The 17,419-nt window shown below is 34.0% G+C and overlaps 1 protein-coding gene across 1 annotated transcript; it reads left to right on the top strand.

Annotated features, from left to right (window-relative positions):
• The first annotated feature begins 7,039 nt into the window (after nucleotides 1–7,039).
• Nucleotides 7,040–13,423, top strand: LOC112526314 (transcription factor TCP2-like). The gene is made up of 2 exons (XM_025136572.1): nucleotides 7,040–8,765; nucleotides 13,152–13,423. The coding sequence occupies exon 1, from the start codon at nucleotides 7,369–7,371 to the stop codon at nucleotides 8,737–8,739; it is 1,371 nt and encodes a 456-aa protein (XP_024992340.1). The 5' UTR covers nucleotides 7,040–7,368; the 3' UTR covers nucleotides 8,740–8,765; nucleotides 13,152–13,423.
• Nucleotides 13,424–17,419: the final 3,996 nt, after the last annotated feature.

Genomic DNA, 17,419 nt, shown 5'->3' with positions numbered 1-17,419 from the left:
TCAGATAGTGATGTCGATTTTCCCTAAGAAACTATCATTCAGAAGTTATTCAAAATGGGTGAGTTGCAACATATGACAATGATGACCTTTTATAACCACTATTGCATTAATTGTTGCTTGCAAACTTTAGCCCGTGCCTTTATCTGATTTGTTGATCCATGCATGCTTGTCTTCATTTCAACATTTAAAGTTGATGTAGACACTTGTTAACCCAACCTATCATTCTGTATGCAGAGAGGATAGTAAAATAATTATGGTACTTTTAAAATAGTATTTTAGAACTTACTTTATCTGACATGCTAAGTATTTTCCATACGAGGATGAGTATTGGTAAAGTTTGTAAGCCAAACTTGCTAGATAAGTTTGCACACAAAAATTCAGCTTTTCAGTAGTAGTATTTGTCATATTAGTATTTGATTTTATCCTGTGTTGATCTTCTTTCGACTAGACGACTAACCAATCCACTTTGGTGACGATCTTGACCTCACTTCAACTAGTCTTTGATGTTGTTGAAAGCTTTTTGTTCTTGGATTAATACAGATAGTTAGAAGACTTTTACAAAGTAAAATCCTATCTTTTCAATTCCAAAATACAAGCTATAGATCAAATTCCAGCTATAGATCAACTATAAAGTAGGAACATCAAATGCTAATAGTAACTTAAAGTTATTTTGAGTTCTTGATAAATTAGACTGGATGACCATGTTAATGGATCAATTGAATTCTTCATTCAGATGAAGAATTATCAAATCCAAGCTTTGATTTCAACATACTATCTAAGATACAAATCCGAAGGTGACTAAGACCCGAAATCTTGAACCAATAAATTCCTTTGTTATGCAAGGTTTGGATGTTAATAAACTTTATTTATGATCTGATAAATATTGTATTTCAAATATAACCATTTAAGACAAGTGTTAGGGATTTTCTTCTAAAGGGGAGTTTGGTGCGTAGGATTCCGACGAAATTCAAAGGAATTGGGATGATCAATACATTGACCAAATTTTGTTCCGACGTTTGGTTTACCTATGGAATGAAATTGAATTCCACACATTTCACCCATCATGGATCTGGTCATTCCATCACAGTTGAGAAGTAATTCAATTACATTCTATTCCATTTTGTGAAAAAGATAAAATTATCCCCATCTTCCCTACTTGATCTTAACCAACGACCTGACCACTACGACCACCACCTGTCTGAACCACTGCCAACCACCACCAATTTGAACCATTGCCAACGTGAACTACCATCGACCACCACCTATCTGAACATCTGCCAACCGCCGTTGATCTGAAACACCATTAATCACCGCTATCTAAACCACCAACGACCACCAATGATCTGAACCACCGCCAACCAACGCCTACTGAATCACCGTCAATCACTGCCGAACTGAACCACCGCCAACCAATACCTACTGAACCACCGTCGACCACCGCTAGTGAACCACTGCCGACCACTGCCATCTGAACCACCGTAGACTACCATCGATCTGAACCATCATCGAACACCACCAAATTGAACCACTGTCGACCACCAATGACCACCACCAATCTGAATCGCAGTAGTTGGATTTCGGTTTCAAAATTTTTAAAAAGGGTATTTTGGTCATTTACCAATAGCTCTTTCTGATTCTAAAGCTATATTATGTGAACCAAACAAACATATTTCATTCCAAATAGGTGGTCAAACTTGATAACATTCCATTCCAATTCCTTTAAAAATTCAAAAACATTCTTCGAACCAAACGCCCCCTAGGTGTTGAATTAGATGCTAGTTGTATTACTTTACAAATCCGGCAATTGAGACCTACACTTAAAAGAACATTTTTAGAATTGTTATATTTGTTTTTTGATAACTAAATATATTGAAGAATAGATAATAAATAATAATATAAAAATATTTGTTATGATTAGTAATTAATATTAATGTATAATGTATAACTAAAATTAATTAATAATTTTCAATTAATACTAATAAATATTTATTAATAATAGTAATAATTATTTTTTGTTAATATCTATTAATAATTAGTATTGAATTATAAGTAACAATAATAATAATAATTAATATTAATGAGTGCTCTAATTAGAAAAAATGACAGTAAGCTCTTAAAACGCTACTCCAACTAGCATTTCAATAAGCTAGCTTATGTCCTCCAAATATGTACTCAAAAAATAAGCTAACTTATATTCGTGAAACAATGCCCTAGACCCCACAAGGCAGAGTGATCCCCTTGACTCTAACTTTTTGAACCCAATCAATCTCGTGTAGGTCACAACTACACCAAAATGGTTGACACACTAAAATCACCAACATATAGTCCATTCGAAGGACAAAGATATTTTCTAGTGCTTACAAGAGGAACAACTGTTGTAGCTTCTATTTGAGGAGTACTACCCAGCCTTGAAGGAAAAGTGAAAACGTCCTTTGAGATGTACAAGTTGTTTGGGCATGAGCATATGTCCGAAGTAGGTGTACTAGCTACGACTTTTAATGATTATGAATAGTCTACACCTCATCATGTCGCTTAAATAAGTATCATCTCCACAAATATATTAATTGTGGGAACAACTATGTCATTTGGTCTATAATCACCAACAATATCATGCGGAGTTGAGGGTTTCTCTATGAATGACTTAAAACTGAAGAATGTAAAAAAAATTGTATATGAAAGAGACTCGACGAGGTGTACATGATATGAACTCTCAACTTGTACCTTATTTGCATACAATTCTATATCATCAAGTCCCTTTTGTGCATGAGAGCTTGTGCACATGATAATGCATCTCAAACGCATCACTATACTCGTCCCCACACTGTACTAGTGTATAGACATGTCAAATCTCTATGTCCTAAAAGGTCATGAGTGCTAAGATGTACTCCTTTGCATCACTATCGTCGACCGCCCAATGCCTCGTGTTGGCTTCATCAGTAGAGCCACCTTAGTGCTAGAAGTGGCATCGGCTCCCTCTCAAACTTCAAAAATAAAATTTGATGTAGTACCAAACCTCAATTACCTACTTGAAACTTTATTTATTCATATCAATTTCTTCTCTTTTCTCGTTTATAAATGCCAAGTTTTTTAAAGGTTCTAAAATAAACACGTTACTTTATTGAATACACAAACATATTTACGATAAATTTCATATATTTTCAAAGGGTTTTTCTTATTTATCTGTATAAATACAGACATAGTCATGTTGTTTACGTCATTCATGCTTTTCAAACTTCTGCTCACAATTTACTTTTTAGGACAAGTATTTACTTAAACATATATAAATAAGAGGATATTTATGTAAATTTTATGTGTCCGTCCCTGAGTGCCTTGATGCATATCAGTTCACTTATAATATTAAATCGTGTTATTAAAAGTAAATGAAAAATTGTGGAATATAGTTTAGAAGTGTTAATGCATGATTAAAGAATAATGAAACACCATGTTGATTAGGACAAAAGAACGTTTAGTGCAATCAATTGAGTGAGATCCAATGGGCTTGTACTTGTAATTTGTGTTTTAGGAAGGAGACAATACCCTCCACCCCCACCCCCACCCCCACCCCCACCCAACATAAATCAAGTGGACTCTTACTTTGTTTTATATAATAATAATAATGTAGTAAATATATTTACATATATTAGAAGAGTACTCGTGCAATGTAGCGAGATACATCTTGATTTTAATGTTTTGTTTTATATTTTGGGTTTATCAATATTATGATGCTATGTGGTTTTGAGAAAAAGAAAATGTTTTTGTATTTGAATGAAATATAAATTTGAAAATATCATTAAATTTTGAAAAAAATAAGTAATATTAGTATTAAGTTAACTACTTAGAAGTTCTTATTTTTATGTAATTTCTTTGATTCAAATTTTTATTATAATTTAATTAAAATTTAAAAACGAATTAATTTATATTTGGTTTAATAATATAATTTTTTTTATAAAGATAATAATTAATGATTTTGTTAGAATTCAATAATTATCCTAATTATATTTAAATTTTTTATATTTTAGAATGATATATTTATCCTCTATTTGATTATGTTTATCCACATTTAGTTACACGAATTCAAACATGTAGTTTTGATAAGTTGTACTTACGCACAATTTACTTGTAAGTTTGAATTTTAAGTAATATGCATTAATAAACAGTAGTTCATGCATAAAAAATGGTTTTTAATAGTTTCTGTCAAATACTTTATAATATAGTATAGATATGTGTATAGGAACTTGTTCAAATAAAAAGACGGTCAAATTACGAGAACTGTGAGAAAGACCAAATCAAAAGTGATTTTTTATTATATCACAACATATTCAAAAAGATCGCGATGACCAGCCATTACAAAGACGAGTTTTTACATGACCTTAGTTGTATTGACGGTTCCCCGCCTCTTTTTTGATGTTTAGTAAATCACATGTACAATCAAATATGATTTGACCCTGTCTTTTCGTTTCATCATTTTTAATAAGTTATATGTATAAGTATATACATATATATCTATCTAGGGTTGTGTTCACGTGAGACCAAAGGTTTTTCGTGAGACCCATAAGACCAATTTATGTTTATTGATAAACGTTATAAACTAATGATCTAATGGTCTAAAGTTGTACGGTAGCAATTTTGTGATTATTGAGAAGTCTCGTAGCGTTTATGAATGTTCACATTGTCAGATTGTAAATCTATCCAAGGGTTGAGAATTGGTCTTACGGGTCTCACAAAAAACCTTTGGTCTCACATGATCCCAAATCTCTCTCTCTCTCTCTCTCTCTCTCTATATATATATATATATATATAAGAGGGCTGAAAAAATGGATTTTTGTTCAAGAATGAAATCTCCTACGTTACCCATAATATGTGGAAGTATCAACTTTTTCCTAGATAATTATTCATAGGTAATCGCCCGTCAGCCTTACGGCGGTGAATCCGTTCCCCATTCGTTTGATGAGAAATAAAAAGGCACTAATTATTTGACTGTTGGCGGGTCTCTTTGTATGTGTTGTCCGGAAAAAGGAGGACGATGAGCACATTGAACTATCCATGTAGCTGAGAGCCCTCATAGCCCTCTTATATATATGTATATATAGGGGAGCGATCAAATGCAAACCACTCAATTTGTACAAACCATGCAAACCGTATTCAACCAATCATAATTTTTCATTTTGTTCATTTTTTTGTAATTATGAGAGGTTGATTAATCATTTTTATTGTGGAGGGTGTTAATCATAGATATTATCATCTTCATTATTTTAATTTTAGAGAAATACATGAAACAGTTTCATTAAGTATTATATGAAACAATTTCACAATCATATATGAAACAACTTCATCAAAAAAAGTATTATATGAAACAATTTCACAAGATTAAACAATTTCATGAAAAAATTTCATAAGATTAAACAATGAAATCGACAGATGAAGGTGGTTTGCACGGTTTACACAAATGAAGGCGATTTTCATATGATCACTCATCTCTCTCTCTCTCTCTCTATATATATATATATAACTACTCTTTACTTTTTTCTCTTTTTCTATAAAGCTAATTTTTTCCTCTTCTTTTCTACACTAATGGGTACTTTGAAATATATTTAATAATTAAACGTTTTTATTTAATATATTTTAAATCAAATATTCTATTTTCTTTAACAAATATTGTGTAGAAAAAGTCTACCTATGTTCTATTTATTTGGACCATACTTTGGAGTTACATACACTAACTTCATTCGTTGTAGTGAAAATCTACACAAAATATGAAATTGATTCGTAATAAGATTCTAATTTAAATTCAAGATTTCATCTGTCTTATTAAAAATTAGACAAACTGTATTGATTTTGAATCTTTAGACGGATACCAAAGTTTTGTTTCCAAACATATTAAATCCCCTCAAAATCACGTGCGTACACTCAAATTATAAAAATTTGCATTTGTTAGAATCCATATTGACTAGACTTGAACTATTCCTCATCTATGTGTATTGAAATCTCATTTCTCTCGCTCAAGGGCTATTCAAGAGAATATGGATCAAGATTTATCAATCTAAGGATTTGACACTCTGCCACAATCTGTACCTGCCTAGCCCTCTCACCCATCTAGCCAATATAGATCAAGATTTATAAATCTAAGGATTTGACACTCTGTCACAATATGTAGTCGTCTAGCCCTCTCACCCATCTAGCCAATATAGATCAAGATTTATCACTCTAAGGATTTAACATTCTACCACAATCCGTAGTCGCCTAGCCTTCTCACCCATCTAGCTAATTAAGATCAAGATTTATCAATCTAAAGATTTGACACTGTGTCACAATCTGTAGTCGTCTAGCCTTCTCAAGTCTCACCCATCTAGCCAATATAGATCAAGATTTATGAATATAAGGATTTGACACTCTGTCACAATCTGTAGTCGCCTCGCCCTCTTAAGTCTNATGAATATAAGGATTTGACACTCTGTCACAATCTGTAGTCGCCTCGCCCTCTTAAGTCTCACCCATCTAGCCAATATAGATCAAGATTTATGAATCTAAGGATTTGACACTCTGTCACAATCTGTAGTCGCCTAACGCTCTCACCCATCTAGCCCGTAGTCGACATTATGGTCTTTGTTGAAGGGGTTGTCTTAGAGTCTTATATCGACTAGACTTAAATATCATATATATATATATATATATATATAAAGTATATATTAATTAAGTGAAATCTTTTGTTGAAGTGGTTTAAAAGCAAAGTAGATGATGAAGGTTTTGGGGCATGTAATAAAGACCCACAAACTTTTGATTAATCTTTTTCACTAATAAAAAAAAGGATTGAAATCCCACAAGTGCTTACAATTATTGGTTTAAAAAAATGGTTTTTTTTTTAACTGCTTACAAATTCTTATCTGATGAAATTCACAGGCTTTGCTTTTTTGGATGACACTGCAAAAAGATAAGCTTTAAACGGAGCTTCCCTTCTGACATTTTCCGGCCTGCTTCTTGGTTAAGAACGTGATACATCAAATCCACAAATACAAGCCCCCTTAATATCTATCTATACATACACTCTTCTATATCTATATATCTATAGATTCACTCTTGTATATCTATCTATATGTTTCACGGAGTAATAGTTAGTAGTAGTATGTGTTGTGTCTGTGTATGTCTGAATGTAATCAGTCATCAATGCAAAAGACACCAACGAATACAGTAGCTCTTCCAACCACAACTGCCCACCCACATCTACTCTAAACAAGACTTTTTCTCTCTCTAGATTTTACACCATTTTCTCTCTCTAAAAAGGGATAAGACAGTAAGAGAGAGAGAGAGAGATCTGGGTTGTTTTTATTTTTATGGAGTTAATTTGTGGAAGAAAGGTATGAAAGTGGGGGTATGGAGGTGGATGAAATTCAAAGACAGGTGTGTAAATTTCAAAGAATCGGTTCTAATGGTAGTGCCACTAGTGATAATTCATCAAACCCTCATAAATTAGCTACCCAGAAAGTGAATCATCATTATTTGGATGAGGATGGTGGTGGAGGCGGCGGCGGCGGTGGTGGTGGTGGTGGGGTTGTTGTTGGTGGAGGTGGGGTTGGGAGGCTTTGTGGGTGGCCGTCGTCTAGAATCGTTAGGGTTTCTAGAGCTTCCGGTGGAAAAGATAGACACAGTAAGGTTTTGACATCAAAAGGGTTAAGAGACCGCCGTGTACGGCTGTCGGTAACCACCGCTATCCAGTTTTATGATCTTCAAGATCGACTTGGGTATGATCAGCCGAGTAAGGCGGTGGAGTGGTTGATCAAGGCGGCGTCGACTTCCATTTCTGAGCTTCCTTCTCTTGATCCGTCGTTTTCCGGTGCCGACTGTAACCAGAACCACCATTATCACCACCAGAAGCAGCTCAGCGACGACAAGAAATCCACCGGAAATGATACGGAATTTGAAGATCCAAACAACCAAACCCACCAACAAAATATTTCTGTGTCGAAATCGTCGGCGTGCAGTAGCACATCGGAGACCAGTAAAGGGTCTGGACTTTCGTTATCTCGATCGGAAAATCGGATCAAAGCTCGAGAACGAGCTCGAGAAATGGCGGCGAAGAAAGAGAAGGAGAAAGAGAGTGATATTCCCACTAGGGTTAATGGTATTTCACAGAACTCATCGTTTACCGATCTCCTCACCGGCGGCATTAGCAGCGCCACCGTCAGTCCCAACAACAATTCAAATCCGGCAGCCAGTCCAGAATCCAGAATCCACTGGACAACTCCGATGGATTACTTCTTCAGCCGACCACCACCGTCGTCTTCACCCCAAATAATCCAAATGCCACAATTCAACATCACCGCCGGAGAAAACCACCCGCAGCACCATTTTTCTTTCCTTCAAGAGAACTTTGCACCGGTTGCGACCACCACCTCCGGCGGCGGTGTTGGTGGAGAAAGTTACAACTTAAATTTCTCCATTGCATCATCATCTTCCGGTGGTGGTCTTGCTCCGGGTTTCAATAGGGGGACCCTTCAGTCCAATTTATTATCTGTTTTACCTCATCATCTTCATCATCATCATCATCTTCAGAGGTTTCAGTCCTCATCAATGGTGGATGGATCCACTTCCACAAACTTTCCTTTCTTTATTGCGCCAACCATCGGCTCCACCACACCGGAGCATTTCCCAGCCACCGGCTACGACTCTCAACGTCTGCAACTATACGGCGGAGCAGATGGAGGCCGCCACTCTGATCATCGCAAAGAAAAATCCAAGAACTAATTCCACTTCCTCCATCTTCATCTATGGTAATTAATTCTTTTCCAAATTTAACTTACATTATATCCTTTCATTTCTGTTCTTTTTGCACCCAAATATTAGTCCCAATTGCTTACATTAATCAAGAAATCAAGATCACCATCTTCTAAAATCAACAATGTTCTTCAAGATTCAAGAACCCCTATTTAGCATATAGGATCCAACTAGAAAAGATTAAAACACATCAAGATAGGTTTCTCAATCCGTAACCTACCATAGTGGGTTCGATTCCAGTTATACAAAGAGTTTTACAGAAGAACTGATATTTTACGGTTATAATTTATCGAAATTAGAAAGATCTGGACCAAAAAAAGGAAAGATTTTCTGTGTAAAAGATCAAGATTCTCGGCTAAAAAGATTATAATATTGGGTTTAAAAATGTGATTTTTTAAAGAATGATATGATGGGTTGTTTTTGGTTTCCTTAAGATCAAGCATGTCTAATGGGAAAGACAGGTGTTAACCACTGAGATTAAAGGAACCCATATTGATTAAGTCCGACAGTTTCCTTAAATAAAATCCTTATTAGGTTTTGTTTTATAAATAGGTAACCAATGACAATGGTGTTTCACTGAAACCCAAATTCATCTTTTGTTGCTGGGCTCAACCACACCTACACCTACCTAAGGATTCTCGAGCAATGGGAAAATGGCACGCACCACACCACCTAGCTAGGGTTTCATGGCTGGGGTGGGCCCTAACCATTAACCAAGATTGCTTTTAGGTTAAACCCATGCACGTACGGCTCTTCCTTTCTTTATAGACCAAACCCACATCTCCTTCCCAAAATAAAATGAGAAATATTAATTTTTTTTTGGTGTCATTAATATAATCTAAGATTTTGTAAGTGTTCATTTCGTAACTTATGAAATGTATTTTTTTGAATTAAATATGGTTGTCTTAGGAAAAATTCTTAGTGGCTTACGAAACGTCTTTGGTTGCTTGTAAACTTGCTTATCTCGGATTATTTTATAACCTAAGTTGTGGGTATGAAATAGACATTTGAAAAATCTTGGCTATTTTGGATAATCGAAAAAGAGTGGACTAGAAAGAAAGTGAATGAAGGGGAGCCATTTGGATATTTTGGGCAATTTCCCAAATAAAATTATGTAATTATAACTTTTTCTTTCCTGAATTAGTATTACACAGAGTCAATTGTTCTTAGTTTGTATTTATCTAATCAAGAATTAGAGTATAAGTTGACATTCATGTAATCAATAGTTAAAAGATTCACCGGTTACGAGTGAAAATGGGAACAAAATAAGAAGAATTTAACGTTTTTGTTAAAAAAAAATGTGAGCAAAAACCATCGTTTACATTAAATGGGAATTAAGACAACGTCGTCGCAACTTAATGAATTTTGGCTTTTAGGGCAGCTCCAACTGTACTCCAATCGTACGCCAAAGCACTAACATGGGGAAGGGTGCTCCAACCATACTTCAAAAAGAACGACTAAATGCTAGATATGGGAGAGAAATGACATATATGCCTTGGCTAGGTTCAAACGACATATATGACATGTGGTTGGAGTTGAAGCAGTTTTTGTTGCTACTGTGCCCACCAGTTTGATTTTTACTTTGTCGCTAGGTTGGAGATGGTCATAAGAAACATTATTAAAGGTTGATGAGTAACATTAAATTTTTTAGAATGACAACAAAATACTGTATATTCAAACTAAAAATCTAACTATTGTAGGAATCTTGCATAATATGTTCTAGAGCTACGACTATAAAAATAAAGAGAGAATACATACACTCATATGAACCTAGTTTTGTACGTAGTACTAGGGATTCAACGTGATAGAGAAAAGAACCGTTGAAGAGAGATACAAGAGTAAGCAAAGCATCGTTTTTAGATTTTTGGGTATGTATGCATGATGTGCTATGTGAATCCGCCTATGGTTCGAATCCCTTCAATTTATGAATAATGGGTACACACTCATGCTAATGTTCGAGTACAATAGTAAAGTAATGTTCAAGGAAATTATTGATGGAGAATAAATGCAAATGGAGAACAATGAAAATGATATGAGCATTAGAAATTCGATACTAAGGCCTCGAAGGATGGGATCTTGAACCGACAGTAGACCCAAACTGCCAAAGGCCCTTTGTCTCGTCATTCAGCGTGTTGAAGCCTTTCTTCGAGATTATTGTGAGCTTCATAAGTCATTTCATATGAAAAGTTATGAATATTTGATATTTGCATGTTTTCCCACACGTTCACACTCCCTTTTCCATAAAGGTGCGCTTGATACTGGACATGATGGGTGATAATGAGGTAGGTGAGTGAAAGAATTGTCGAAAGGTTGCTGGATTTTAATTTGACGTTTGTAGTTTAGTATTTTTCCAAATTTGTTCGATATCTCTAGTTGCATTATTGTCTGACTCAGGCCCATGCTGTATAGTTTAATGTCATGTTAAAGGTTGGACTACAAGTTCTTGTTTTTGTTCTGTCCCATGTCGTATAGTTTAATAAGAAAACTGTATTCGGTTGACACTTAGGAATAGAACGAGGCATTCCACTTCTTATGAAACGTGATATAAAATGATGATGACTCAATTAAACGAAACGAGTTTCTTTAGCCAATGAATTATCAGTCTCCTTGTAGTGTTTTCCTTAGGTCTATCAACAATCGAGCCTTAAACATGCTACAGAACCATTTGCGACCATGTTCCTACCATTGGCCATAAGAGAAGTCCTATCTTGGTGCATAGACTACCGTTACCCCTAATGTACCAAGGTCTTAGAAACAGTCCATAGAAGAAGATAATAATCCATTCTTAGAGCATTTCTAACAGATTTTCTATAATTTTTTCCAAAATGGGGAAGAGCAAAAGTTAAAATCTTTAAAAAAAATACATTCAATTCTAACACTTTCTCCATGTTGGAAATTTCAGTATTAATTGTTATAAAAAATATTCAATAGATTATGTGAAATGATATCATATTCAAGTACATTGTTGAAAAATAAAAAATCATTTCTCTTATTCAATATTTAATTTTGAAGAGTACTCTAAATGTATGCGCCCCTGAGCTCTACCCTAAAAAACAGAGTGGCTTGTGAAATATGTGAACTTAGCTCCCGCTCTACCTCTCGAGCTCCCTTCCTTGCGACTACTCTAGCCCTAGTTTGCTACACTTTCTAGCTAACAATTTCATAAGCATAATTCAATCCAATAAGCTTACTAGGTGGATAAGGTGCATAGATATGTGTTCAGTAACCTAATTGACACTATTAGTTAAAGTATATGGAAAGGGTATAAATTGTCTTTTAGATATATAGTGACAGTTGTTTCAACTAACATGTTAGTTATTGTTTAAGATATTACGTTGAAAAGGTATTATCAAGAACACCAGGAACTTTGTCACTGAAAAAGGTACAAGAATTCTTGAATTAAGGTTTTGATTTTGGTTTTGGGTGTTTATTGAGTTGGGGTTTTAACTATGATAGGGTTAATCGGGAATCTTGAGTAATTATAGGTGGTTAGAGTTTAAGGTTTTGGGGAAGGAAAAATCGAGTCTAGTCTTGGGAGATCACCTACTTCTCGAATTGTAGACACCATCCTTGTTTTTTTTTCGTTTATTAGTAAATACCATAAGAGTTCGGTTTGCGTTCTTATCAGATTCGTGGCTAGAGCATGGTAGAATGGCAAGTCTTTAGAATGGTAGAAATTGGCTCTGATACCATGATAAAACATGTGAAACCCATTAGATTACTCTTCAAAAAGCCCTTGATAAAAGAAGTAGAGGTTCCGAGATATAGATTAGGAAAAAACACTTCAAACCTATTTAGCCGATCTGGTAATTCCCAATTCAAGAAATTAATGATTCCATTTTTTAGAGGTATAGTTAAAAGGGAATGAAGGAAATAAAACAAGATGGCAGCTTGAAACTTGTGTCACCAAGAAACATTGGAATTGGAGTTGCACAACTCATTCAGACATTCAATCTTTGGGTTCTAATTCATCACAAAGTAAAACCTACCCTCATTCAGATCTTCAGTATAGGTTTTAGCCTTAATAGGCTCTCCTCATCAAATGTCTCCATATACCCTTCTTGAAGATCTTGATTTTCTTCTTCTGGTGTCATGCATTCTCATCCTTGAACCCATATGAATTTTCTGTTTTTGTGGAGATCAATCGGTTGTCGAAAGTACAACATTTATTTAAAGATGAATGAATTATATAAGATCTGTAAGTTGGTAAATTTTAAGCTGATGTGATGTGAGACTCCAACAATGATGGTTAAATTATAACTTTTTAGCTTCTCGTTCCCTACATTCAATTGGTTGACGTTGTAGCATTTTGCGTTAGCTATATATATGTATATGTATTGGATTTACGGATTGACGAATGATTTCTTGATTTGGTGATGCAGGAGGCGATGGAGATTGCAGGGCTTGACGAAGGCAAAACTGCATATGTTATGTGTACAAGTAATCGTTTTTGCGAGAAATTAATTAAGGCGGGCATATTAAACGTTGAATTATTTATATTCGTCTTTTGTCTTCATATTCATCTTTTTTTTGTATTTGGTTTGATTTCCCTTAAAAAACTTTTGATCAAGGCCATGTATGTTGTTGATTCTTTGCTTTTAAATGTGATTATTCTTAATTACCCACTTAGAAAAGCTTGGATTTTCTTTTCTACCAGTGTTTTTGTCACTGTCCATGTTGTTTTGCACTGTCACTGTGTACGAAAAATGTCTGCGTACGTCTTACCGCACATACGCTACATCTACATGGATTTATCGAGTTTGTTTGGTTTTTTAGATCTATTAAACGTAGAAAGATTGCAATCGTGAGGGTTTTCTTGGAAACAACATTCTCTTGAGACGGATAAAAGGGTTGCTTGTGTTTTTCCTTCCGTACCTTACTTATGGGAATAATATAATGGGTTTGATCAGGTTGGTTTTTATAGAATTCACAAAAAAAAATGAATACAATAAATGATGTTTTTGATTTGAATGAACTAAGAACATTATTATGTCGGCCTTTCGACACTGGACCCATCCAATTAGATTGAACTGTCGATCATAAAACCTTCGTCGTTTTCATCTGACTTTACATGGTTTTCTCCTGAAAATAATTCAACTCGTTAGGCTCATGGAAGGACAAAATAGGACAAAAGAGACGGGACAGGTATTTGATATAATTGTAACAAATCCACTTGATGGTAATAATAGTCAAAGTATTGACTGATTGATACTTGTCAGTAATAGAATAAAAATATTAAATTCGTGTATTATTTTATTCGTTTTTACAGTGCAATCATAAACAGATGACAACAATTTTATCTTTTTCGAACTTGAATTTACCAAATTATAAATTTGTTGTCTTTGCTTAGGATTAAATCGGAAAATGATTGGATAGATTTATTACTCCGCTAGAAACATATGTTTGTACATCATACAATTACGTCATTTTTGATAAAGAAAATCACGAAACGATGTAGCATTATGTTATACCTACCGTAGACCCATACCAGTTCCTTCGGAAATAATCGTACAATTTTTTTTTACAGTAAGCTATACGTCAAATTGGATAAATTGAGGCATGGCTCATTTAAGTTTCTATTTTCAAAAATTATACCAACTCTGTCTCAAAATAACTGTATTTGATGAAAAGAAACAAATACTTGAGAACTGTGTAATTTTTACACTTTTAGTTAAACTAGATATGTACCCGTGCAATGCGGCGGGAGCCATGAATTTTAACGATTTTGAAGTTCCACTGGTTTTATAAGATAAGATTTAGCGATGATATAAGTTACACTTGGTCTTTACATATTAATACAATTTGAATAAATAAGAGTTATGGTTCCAATTACAGACTATCGATGAAAAAAATTGTATGACAGTTTAAAATCCAATATATTTAAAATCCAACATATTTAAACGACTCCACAAATGTATTCGATTTACACCAAAAGCAAAGAACCAAGAAATTTGAGTTTTAAGATAAACACTCAAAATCAATAAAGAAACCTACAAATTTGACAGATCATAAGCCATGAAAAGAAAAAAAAAGATGGGTTTTAGAATGAAATTTCAACTGCTTACCCTCTTTCTTGTCCAGAAACTCAGATTAAGGTTGAATTAATACATGTGTATATATATATATATATATATATATATATATATATATATATATATATATTTCAAAAAAACCCAAGAATATATTAATTCAAAACATATTATACAGTGCAATTTGGACAGCCTAACTCCAAAAATATATAGTATATATATAAATAAATAAYTATAAAAGTATAAATCGTAAATATTAAAAATATTTTTTACAGTATATATAATATATAATAATATAATTAAGTCAAAAACTATTCAATATTGGACTCATTTCGAAGGTATTAACGACACGATTATAATGGTGTAACTTGTTAAAATAAAAATGTATTTTTTAAACATCTTTTAATTGATATACGATTATGTATGTTAATTTGATAAAAGGTTTAAAATGAAATAGTTAAAAGTAAAGGACGTAAAGTAAATTAATTAATTAATTATAGGGATATAAAGTGTAGATCTAAAATTATAATTTAAAAAAAATCCATTGTGAGAGGGTGAGTGTATGTGAGGAGAGGAGGGGGTGAGAAGTGAAAAAGTGAGTATAAATGGTATTTTGGTTATTTAGAATTTTAAGATTTTAAGACTTTTGTTAAATTTGTTTAATAAGATAGTATAGATAAATGTCAAATTTAACCTTAATATAACACACACACACAGAGGAGCAAATTTCTCATCTAATAGTTAAGAAAAGAATTGGAAAATAGATTACTGATGACCCCAAACGGTACCACACGAAACCTGCTTCCAGATGATACTGATGTGAGGGGACAATTTTTGGCTTTGAGGGTAGCAGCAAACTATGATTGAACCCAAGACATGTCTTGTATCTGGGTAAATTAATAATCACTTTTTTATCAACTAAGTTATACGTCAGAGAGACAGATAGTAGACACTTATTTTAAAACACAAAAATAAAAATGTTATTTAATTTAGGATAGGAAAAAAGTTCTATTTTTGGTCATAAAACAATATCATCGACTACCTACAAAAGCTAATGTGATTGTTGAAGATCGCTGCAATATAACATTTTTGGGTCACTTTGCAATTTAATTGAAATTTCTGATTTTGAAACAAAAGTAAATAAAAAAGGAAACAATTTATAATTTGTTTGAGTAAACTATAAATTTGGTCTCTATGGTTTGGCAGTTATAGTTTTGGTCCCTGTGTTAGTACATCGGAACGGCAAATTGGGGAGTAGGTCTCATATTGTGCATTTTGGTCGCTAGATTTCTTTGATGCCTTCTTTTAGAACCAACGGGCAATTGGTGATGGTGCAGAGGAAGTCGGGAGTAAGCGGAGCCAGAGGAGGTGGATGGTAGTGGTGGAAGCCGGAGGAGGTGGATGGTAGTGGTGGAAGCCGGAGGAGGTGGATGGTAGTGGTTAGTAGCTGAAGGAGATAGAACTAGAAGTCAATGGCCGTGGCAGAAAGATATGCAGAACTGGGAACAGGTATGGACCCGCCTCCGATCCCCATCCCCGTCTCCGATCCCTTCGTGCCTGTCCCTACCGAGGAATATCTTCACATCCCATCTGCGTCTCCAATGGGGAACGAGGATTCCCAACGGGGAATTGAGGATTTTTTCCCCGTTAATATAAGATATTTTAAATCCAATGAATTAAACACCACACTTGATCACTAATGATCTATGTTTAAATCTCACATATTTTCAAAATCTTCTTTTATATAATATCAAATCTTATTTGTGAACAAAATCACAATATTATACGTAATCCTTTGATCTAATGCTTTCGACTTTCAACGTTTTCTTTGTATCTAAAAGAAAGTAAAACGACTCGGAAAAAATGTATATAAGAAGAATTGCCAAAATACTATTTCTAAATCTAAAAGATTTTAAATCTAATATTTTATAAATAATATATTTAATATTCGGGATGAGGCGGGGCAGAGACCATGTTACCCGTCCCTGTCCCCATACCTGGTTTTTAACTTTCAGGGATCTCCATCCATATCATCGATCCCCGGTTTTGCAGAGAATTCCCATCCCTGTGGGGGCGGGTACACTGGGTTCCATAACAGGACGAGTTTCATTTCCATGCCTAAGTGGAAATCGGAAATCTGTGACATGTATGCGTTCTTTGTAAGTATATATATATATATATATATATATATATATATATATATATATATATATATAAAGTGTGTGTGAGAAGGGAATTAGGTTCACGTGAGACCAAAGGTTTTTCGTGAGATCCGTAAGACTAATTTATGTTCATTGATCAACTTTATAAGCTAAAGATCTAATGGTCTAAAGTTGCACAGTGAAAATTTTGTGATTATTGAGAAGTCTCATTGCAATTTTGTGATTATGAATGTTCAGATTGTAGATCTAATCCAATGGTTGAGAATTAATCTTACGGGTCTCACGAAAAACCCTTGATCTCACATGATCCCAAGTCTATATGTATGTGTATTTCTTATATTATATAACTAATGTATATTAACATATAATAAACTAGAGTTTATTTCTTAAAGAAACATGATTAAAATGTAAAAAGACTAAAGTATCCCTCATTTAAGAGGATTTTTTAATGACTGTTAA

This window comes from Cynara cardunculus, assembly GCF_001531365.2.
Source record: "Cynara cardunculus var. scolymus isolate 2C chromosome LG 14, CcrdV1, whole genome shotgun sequence".
NCBI classification, from domain to species: Eukaryota; Viridiplantae; Streptophyta; class Magnoliopsida; order Asterales; family Asteraceae; genus Cynara; species Cynara cardunculus.
Note: the sequence above shows the minus strand (reverse complement) of the source record. Positions and strands in the feature narration are given on the sequence as shown.

What these genes read in the sequence shown, in the direction of transcription:
- LOC112526314 (XM_025136572.1), top strand. Translation starts at nt 7,369, where the DNA reads ATGGAGGTGGATGAAATTCAAAGACAGGTGTGTAAATTTCAAAGAATC.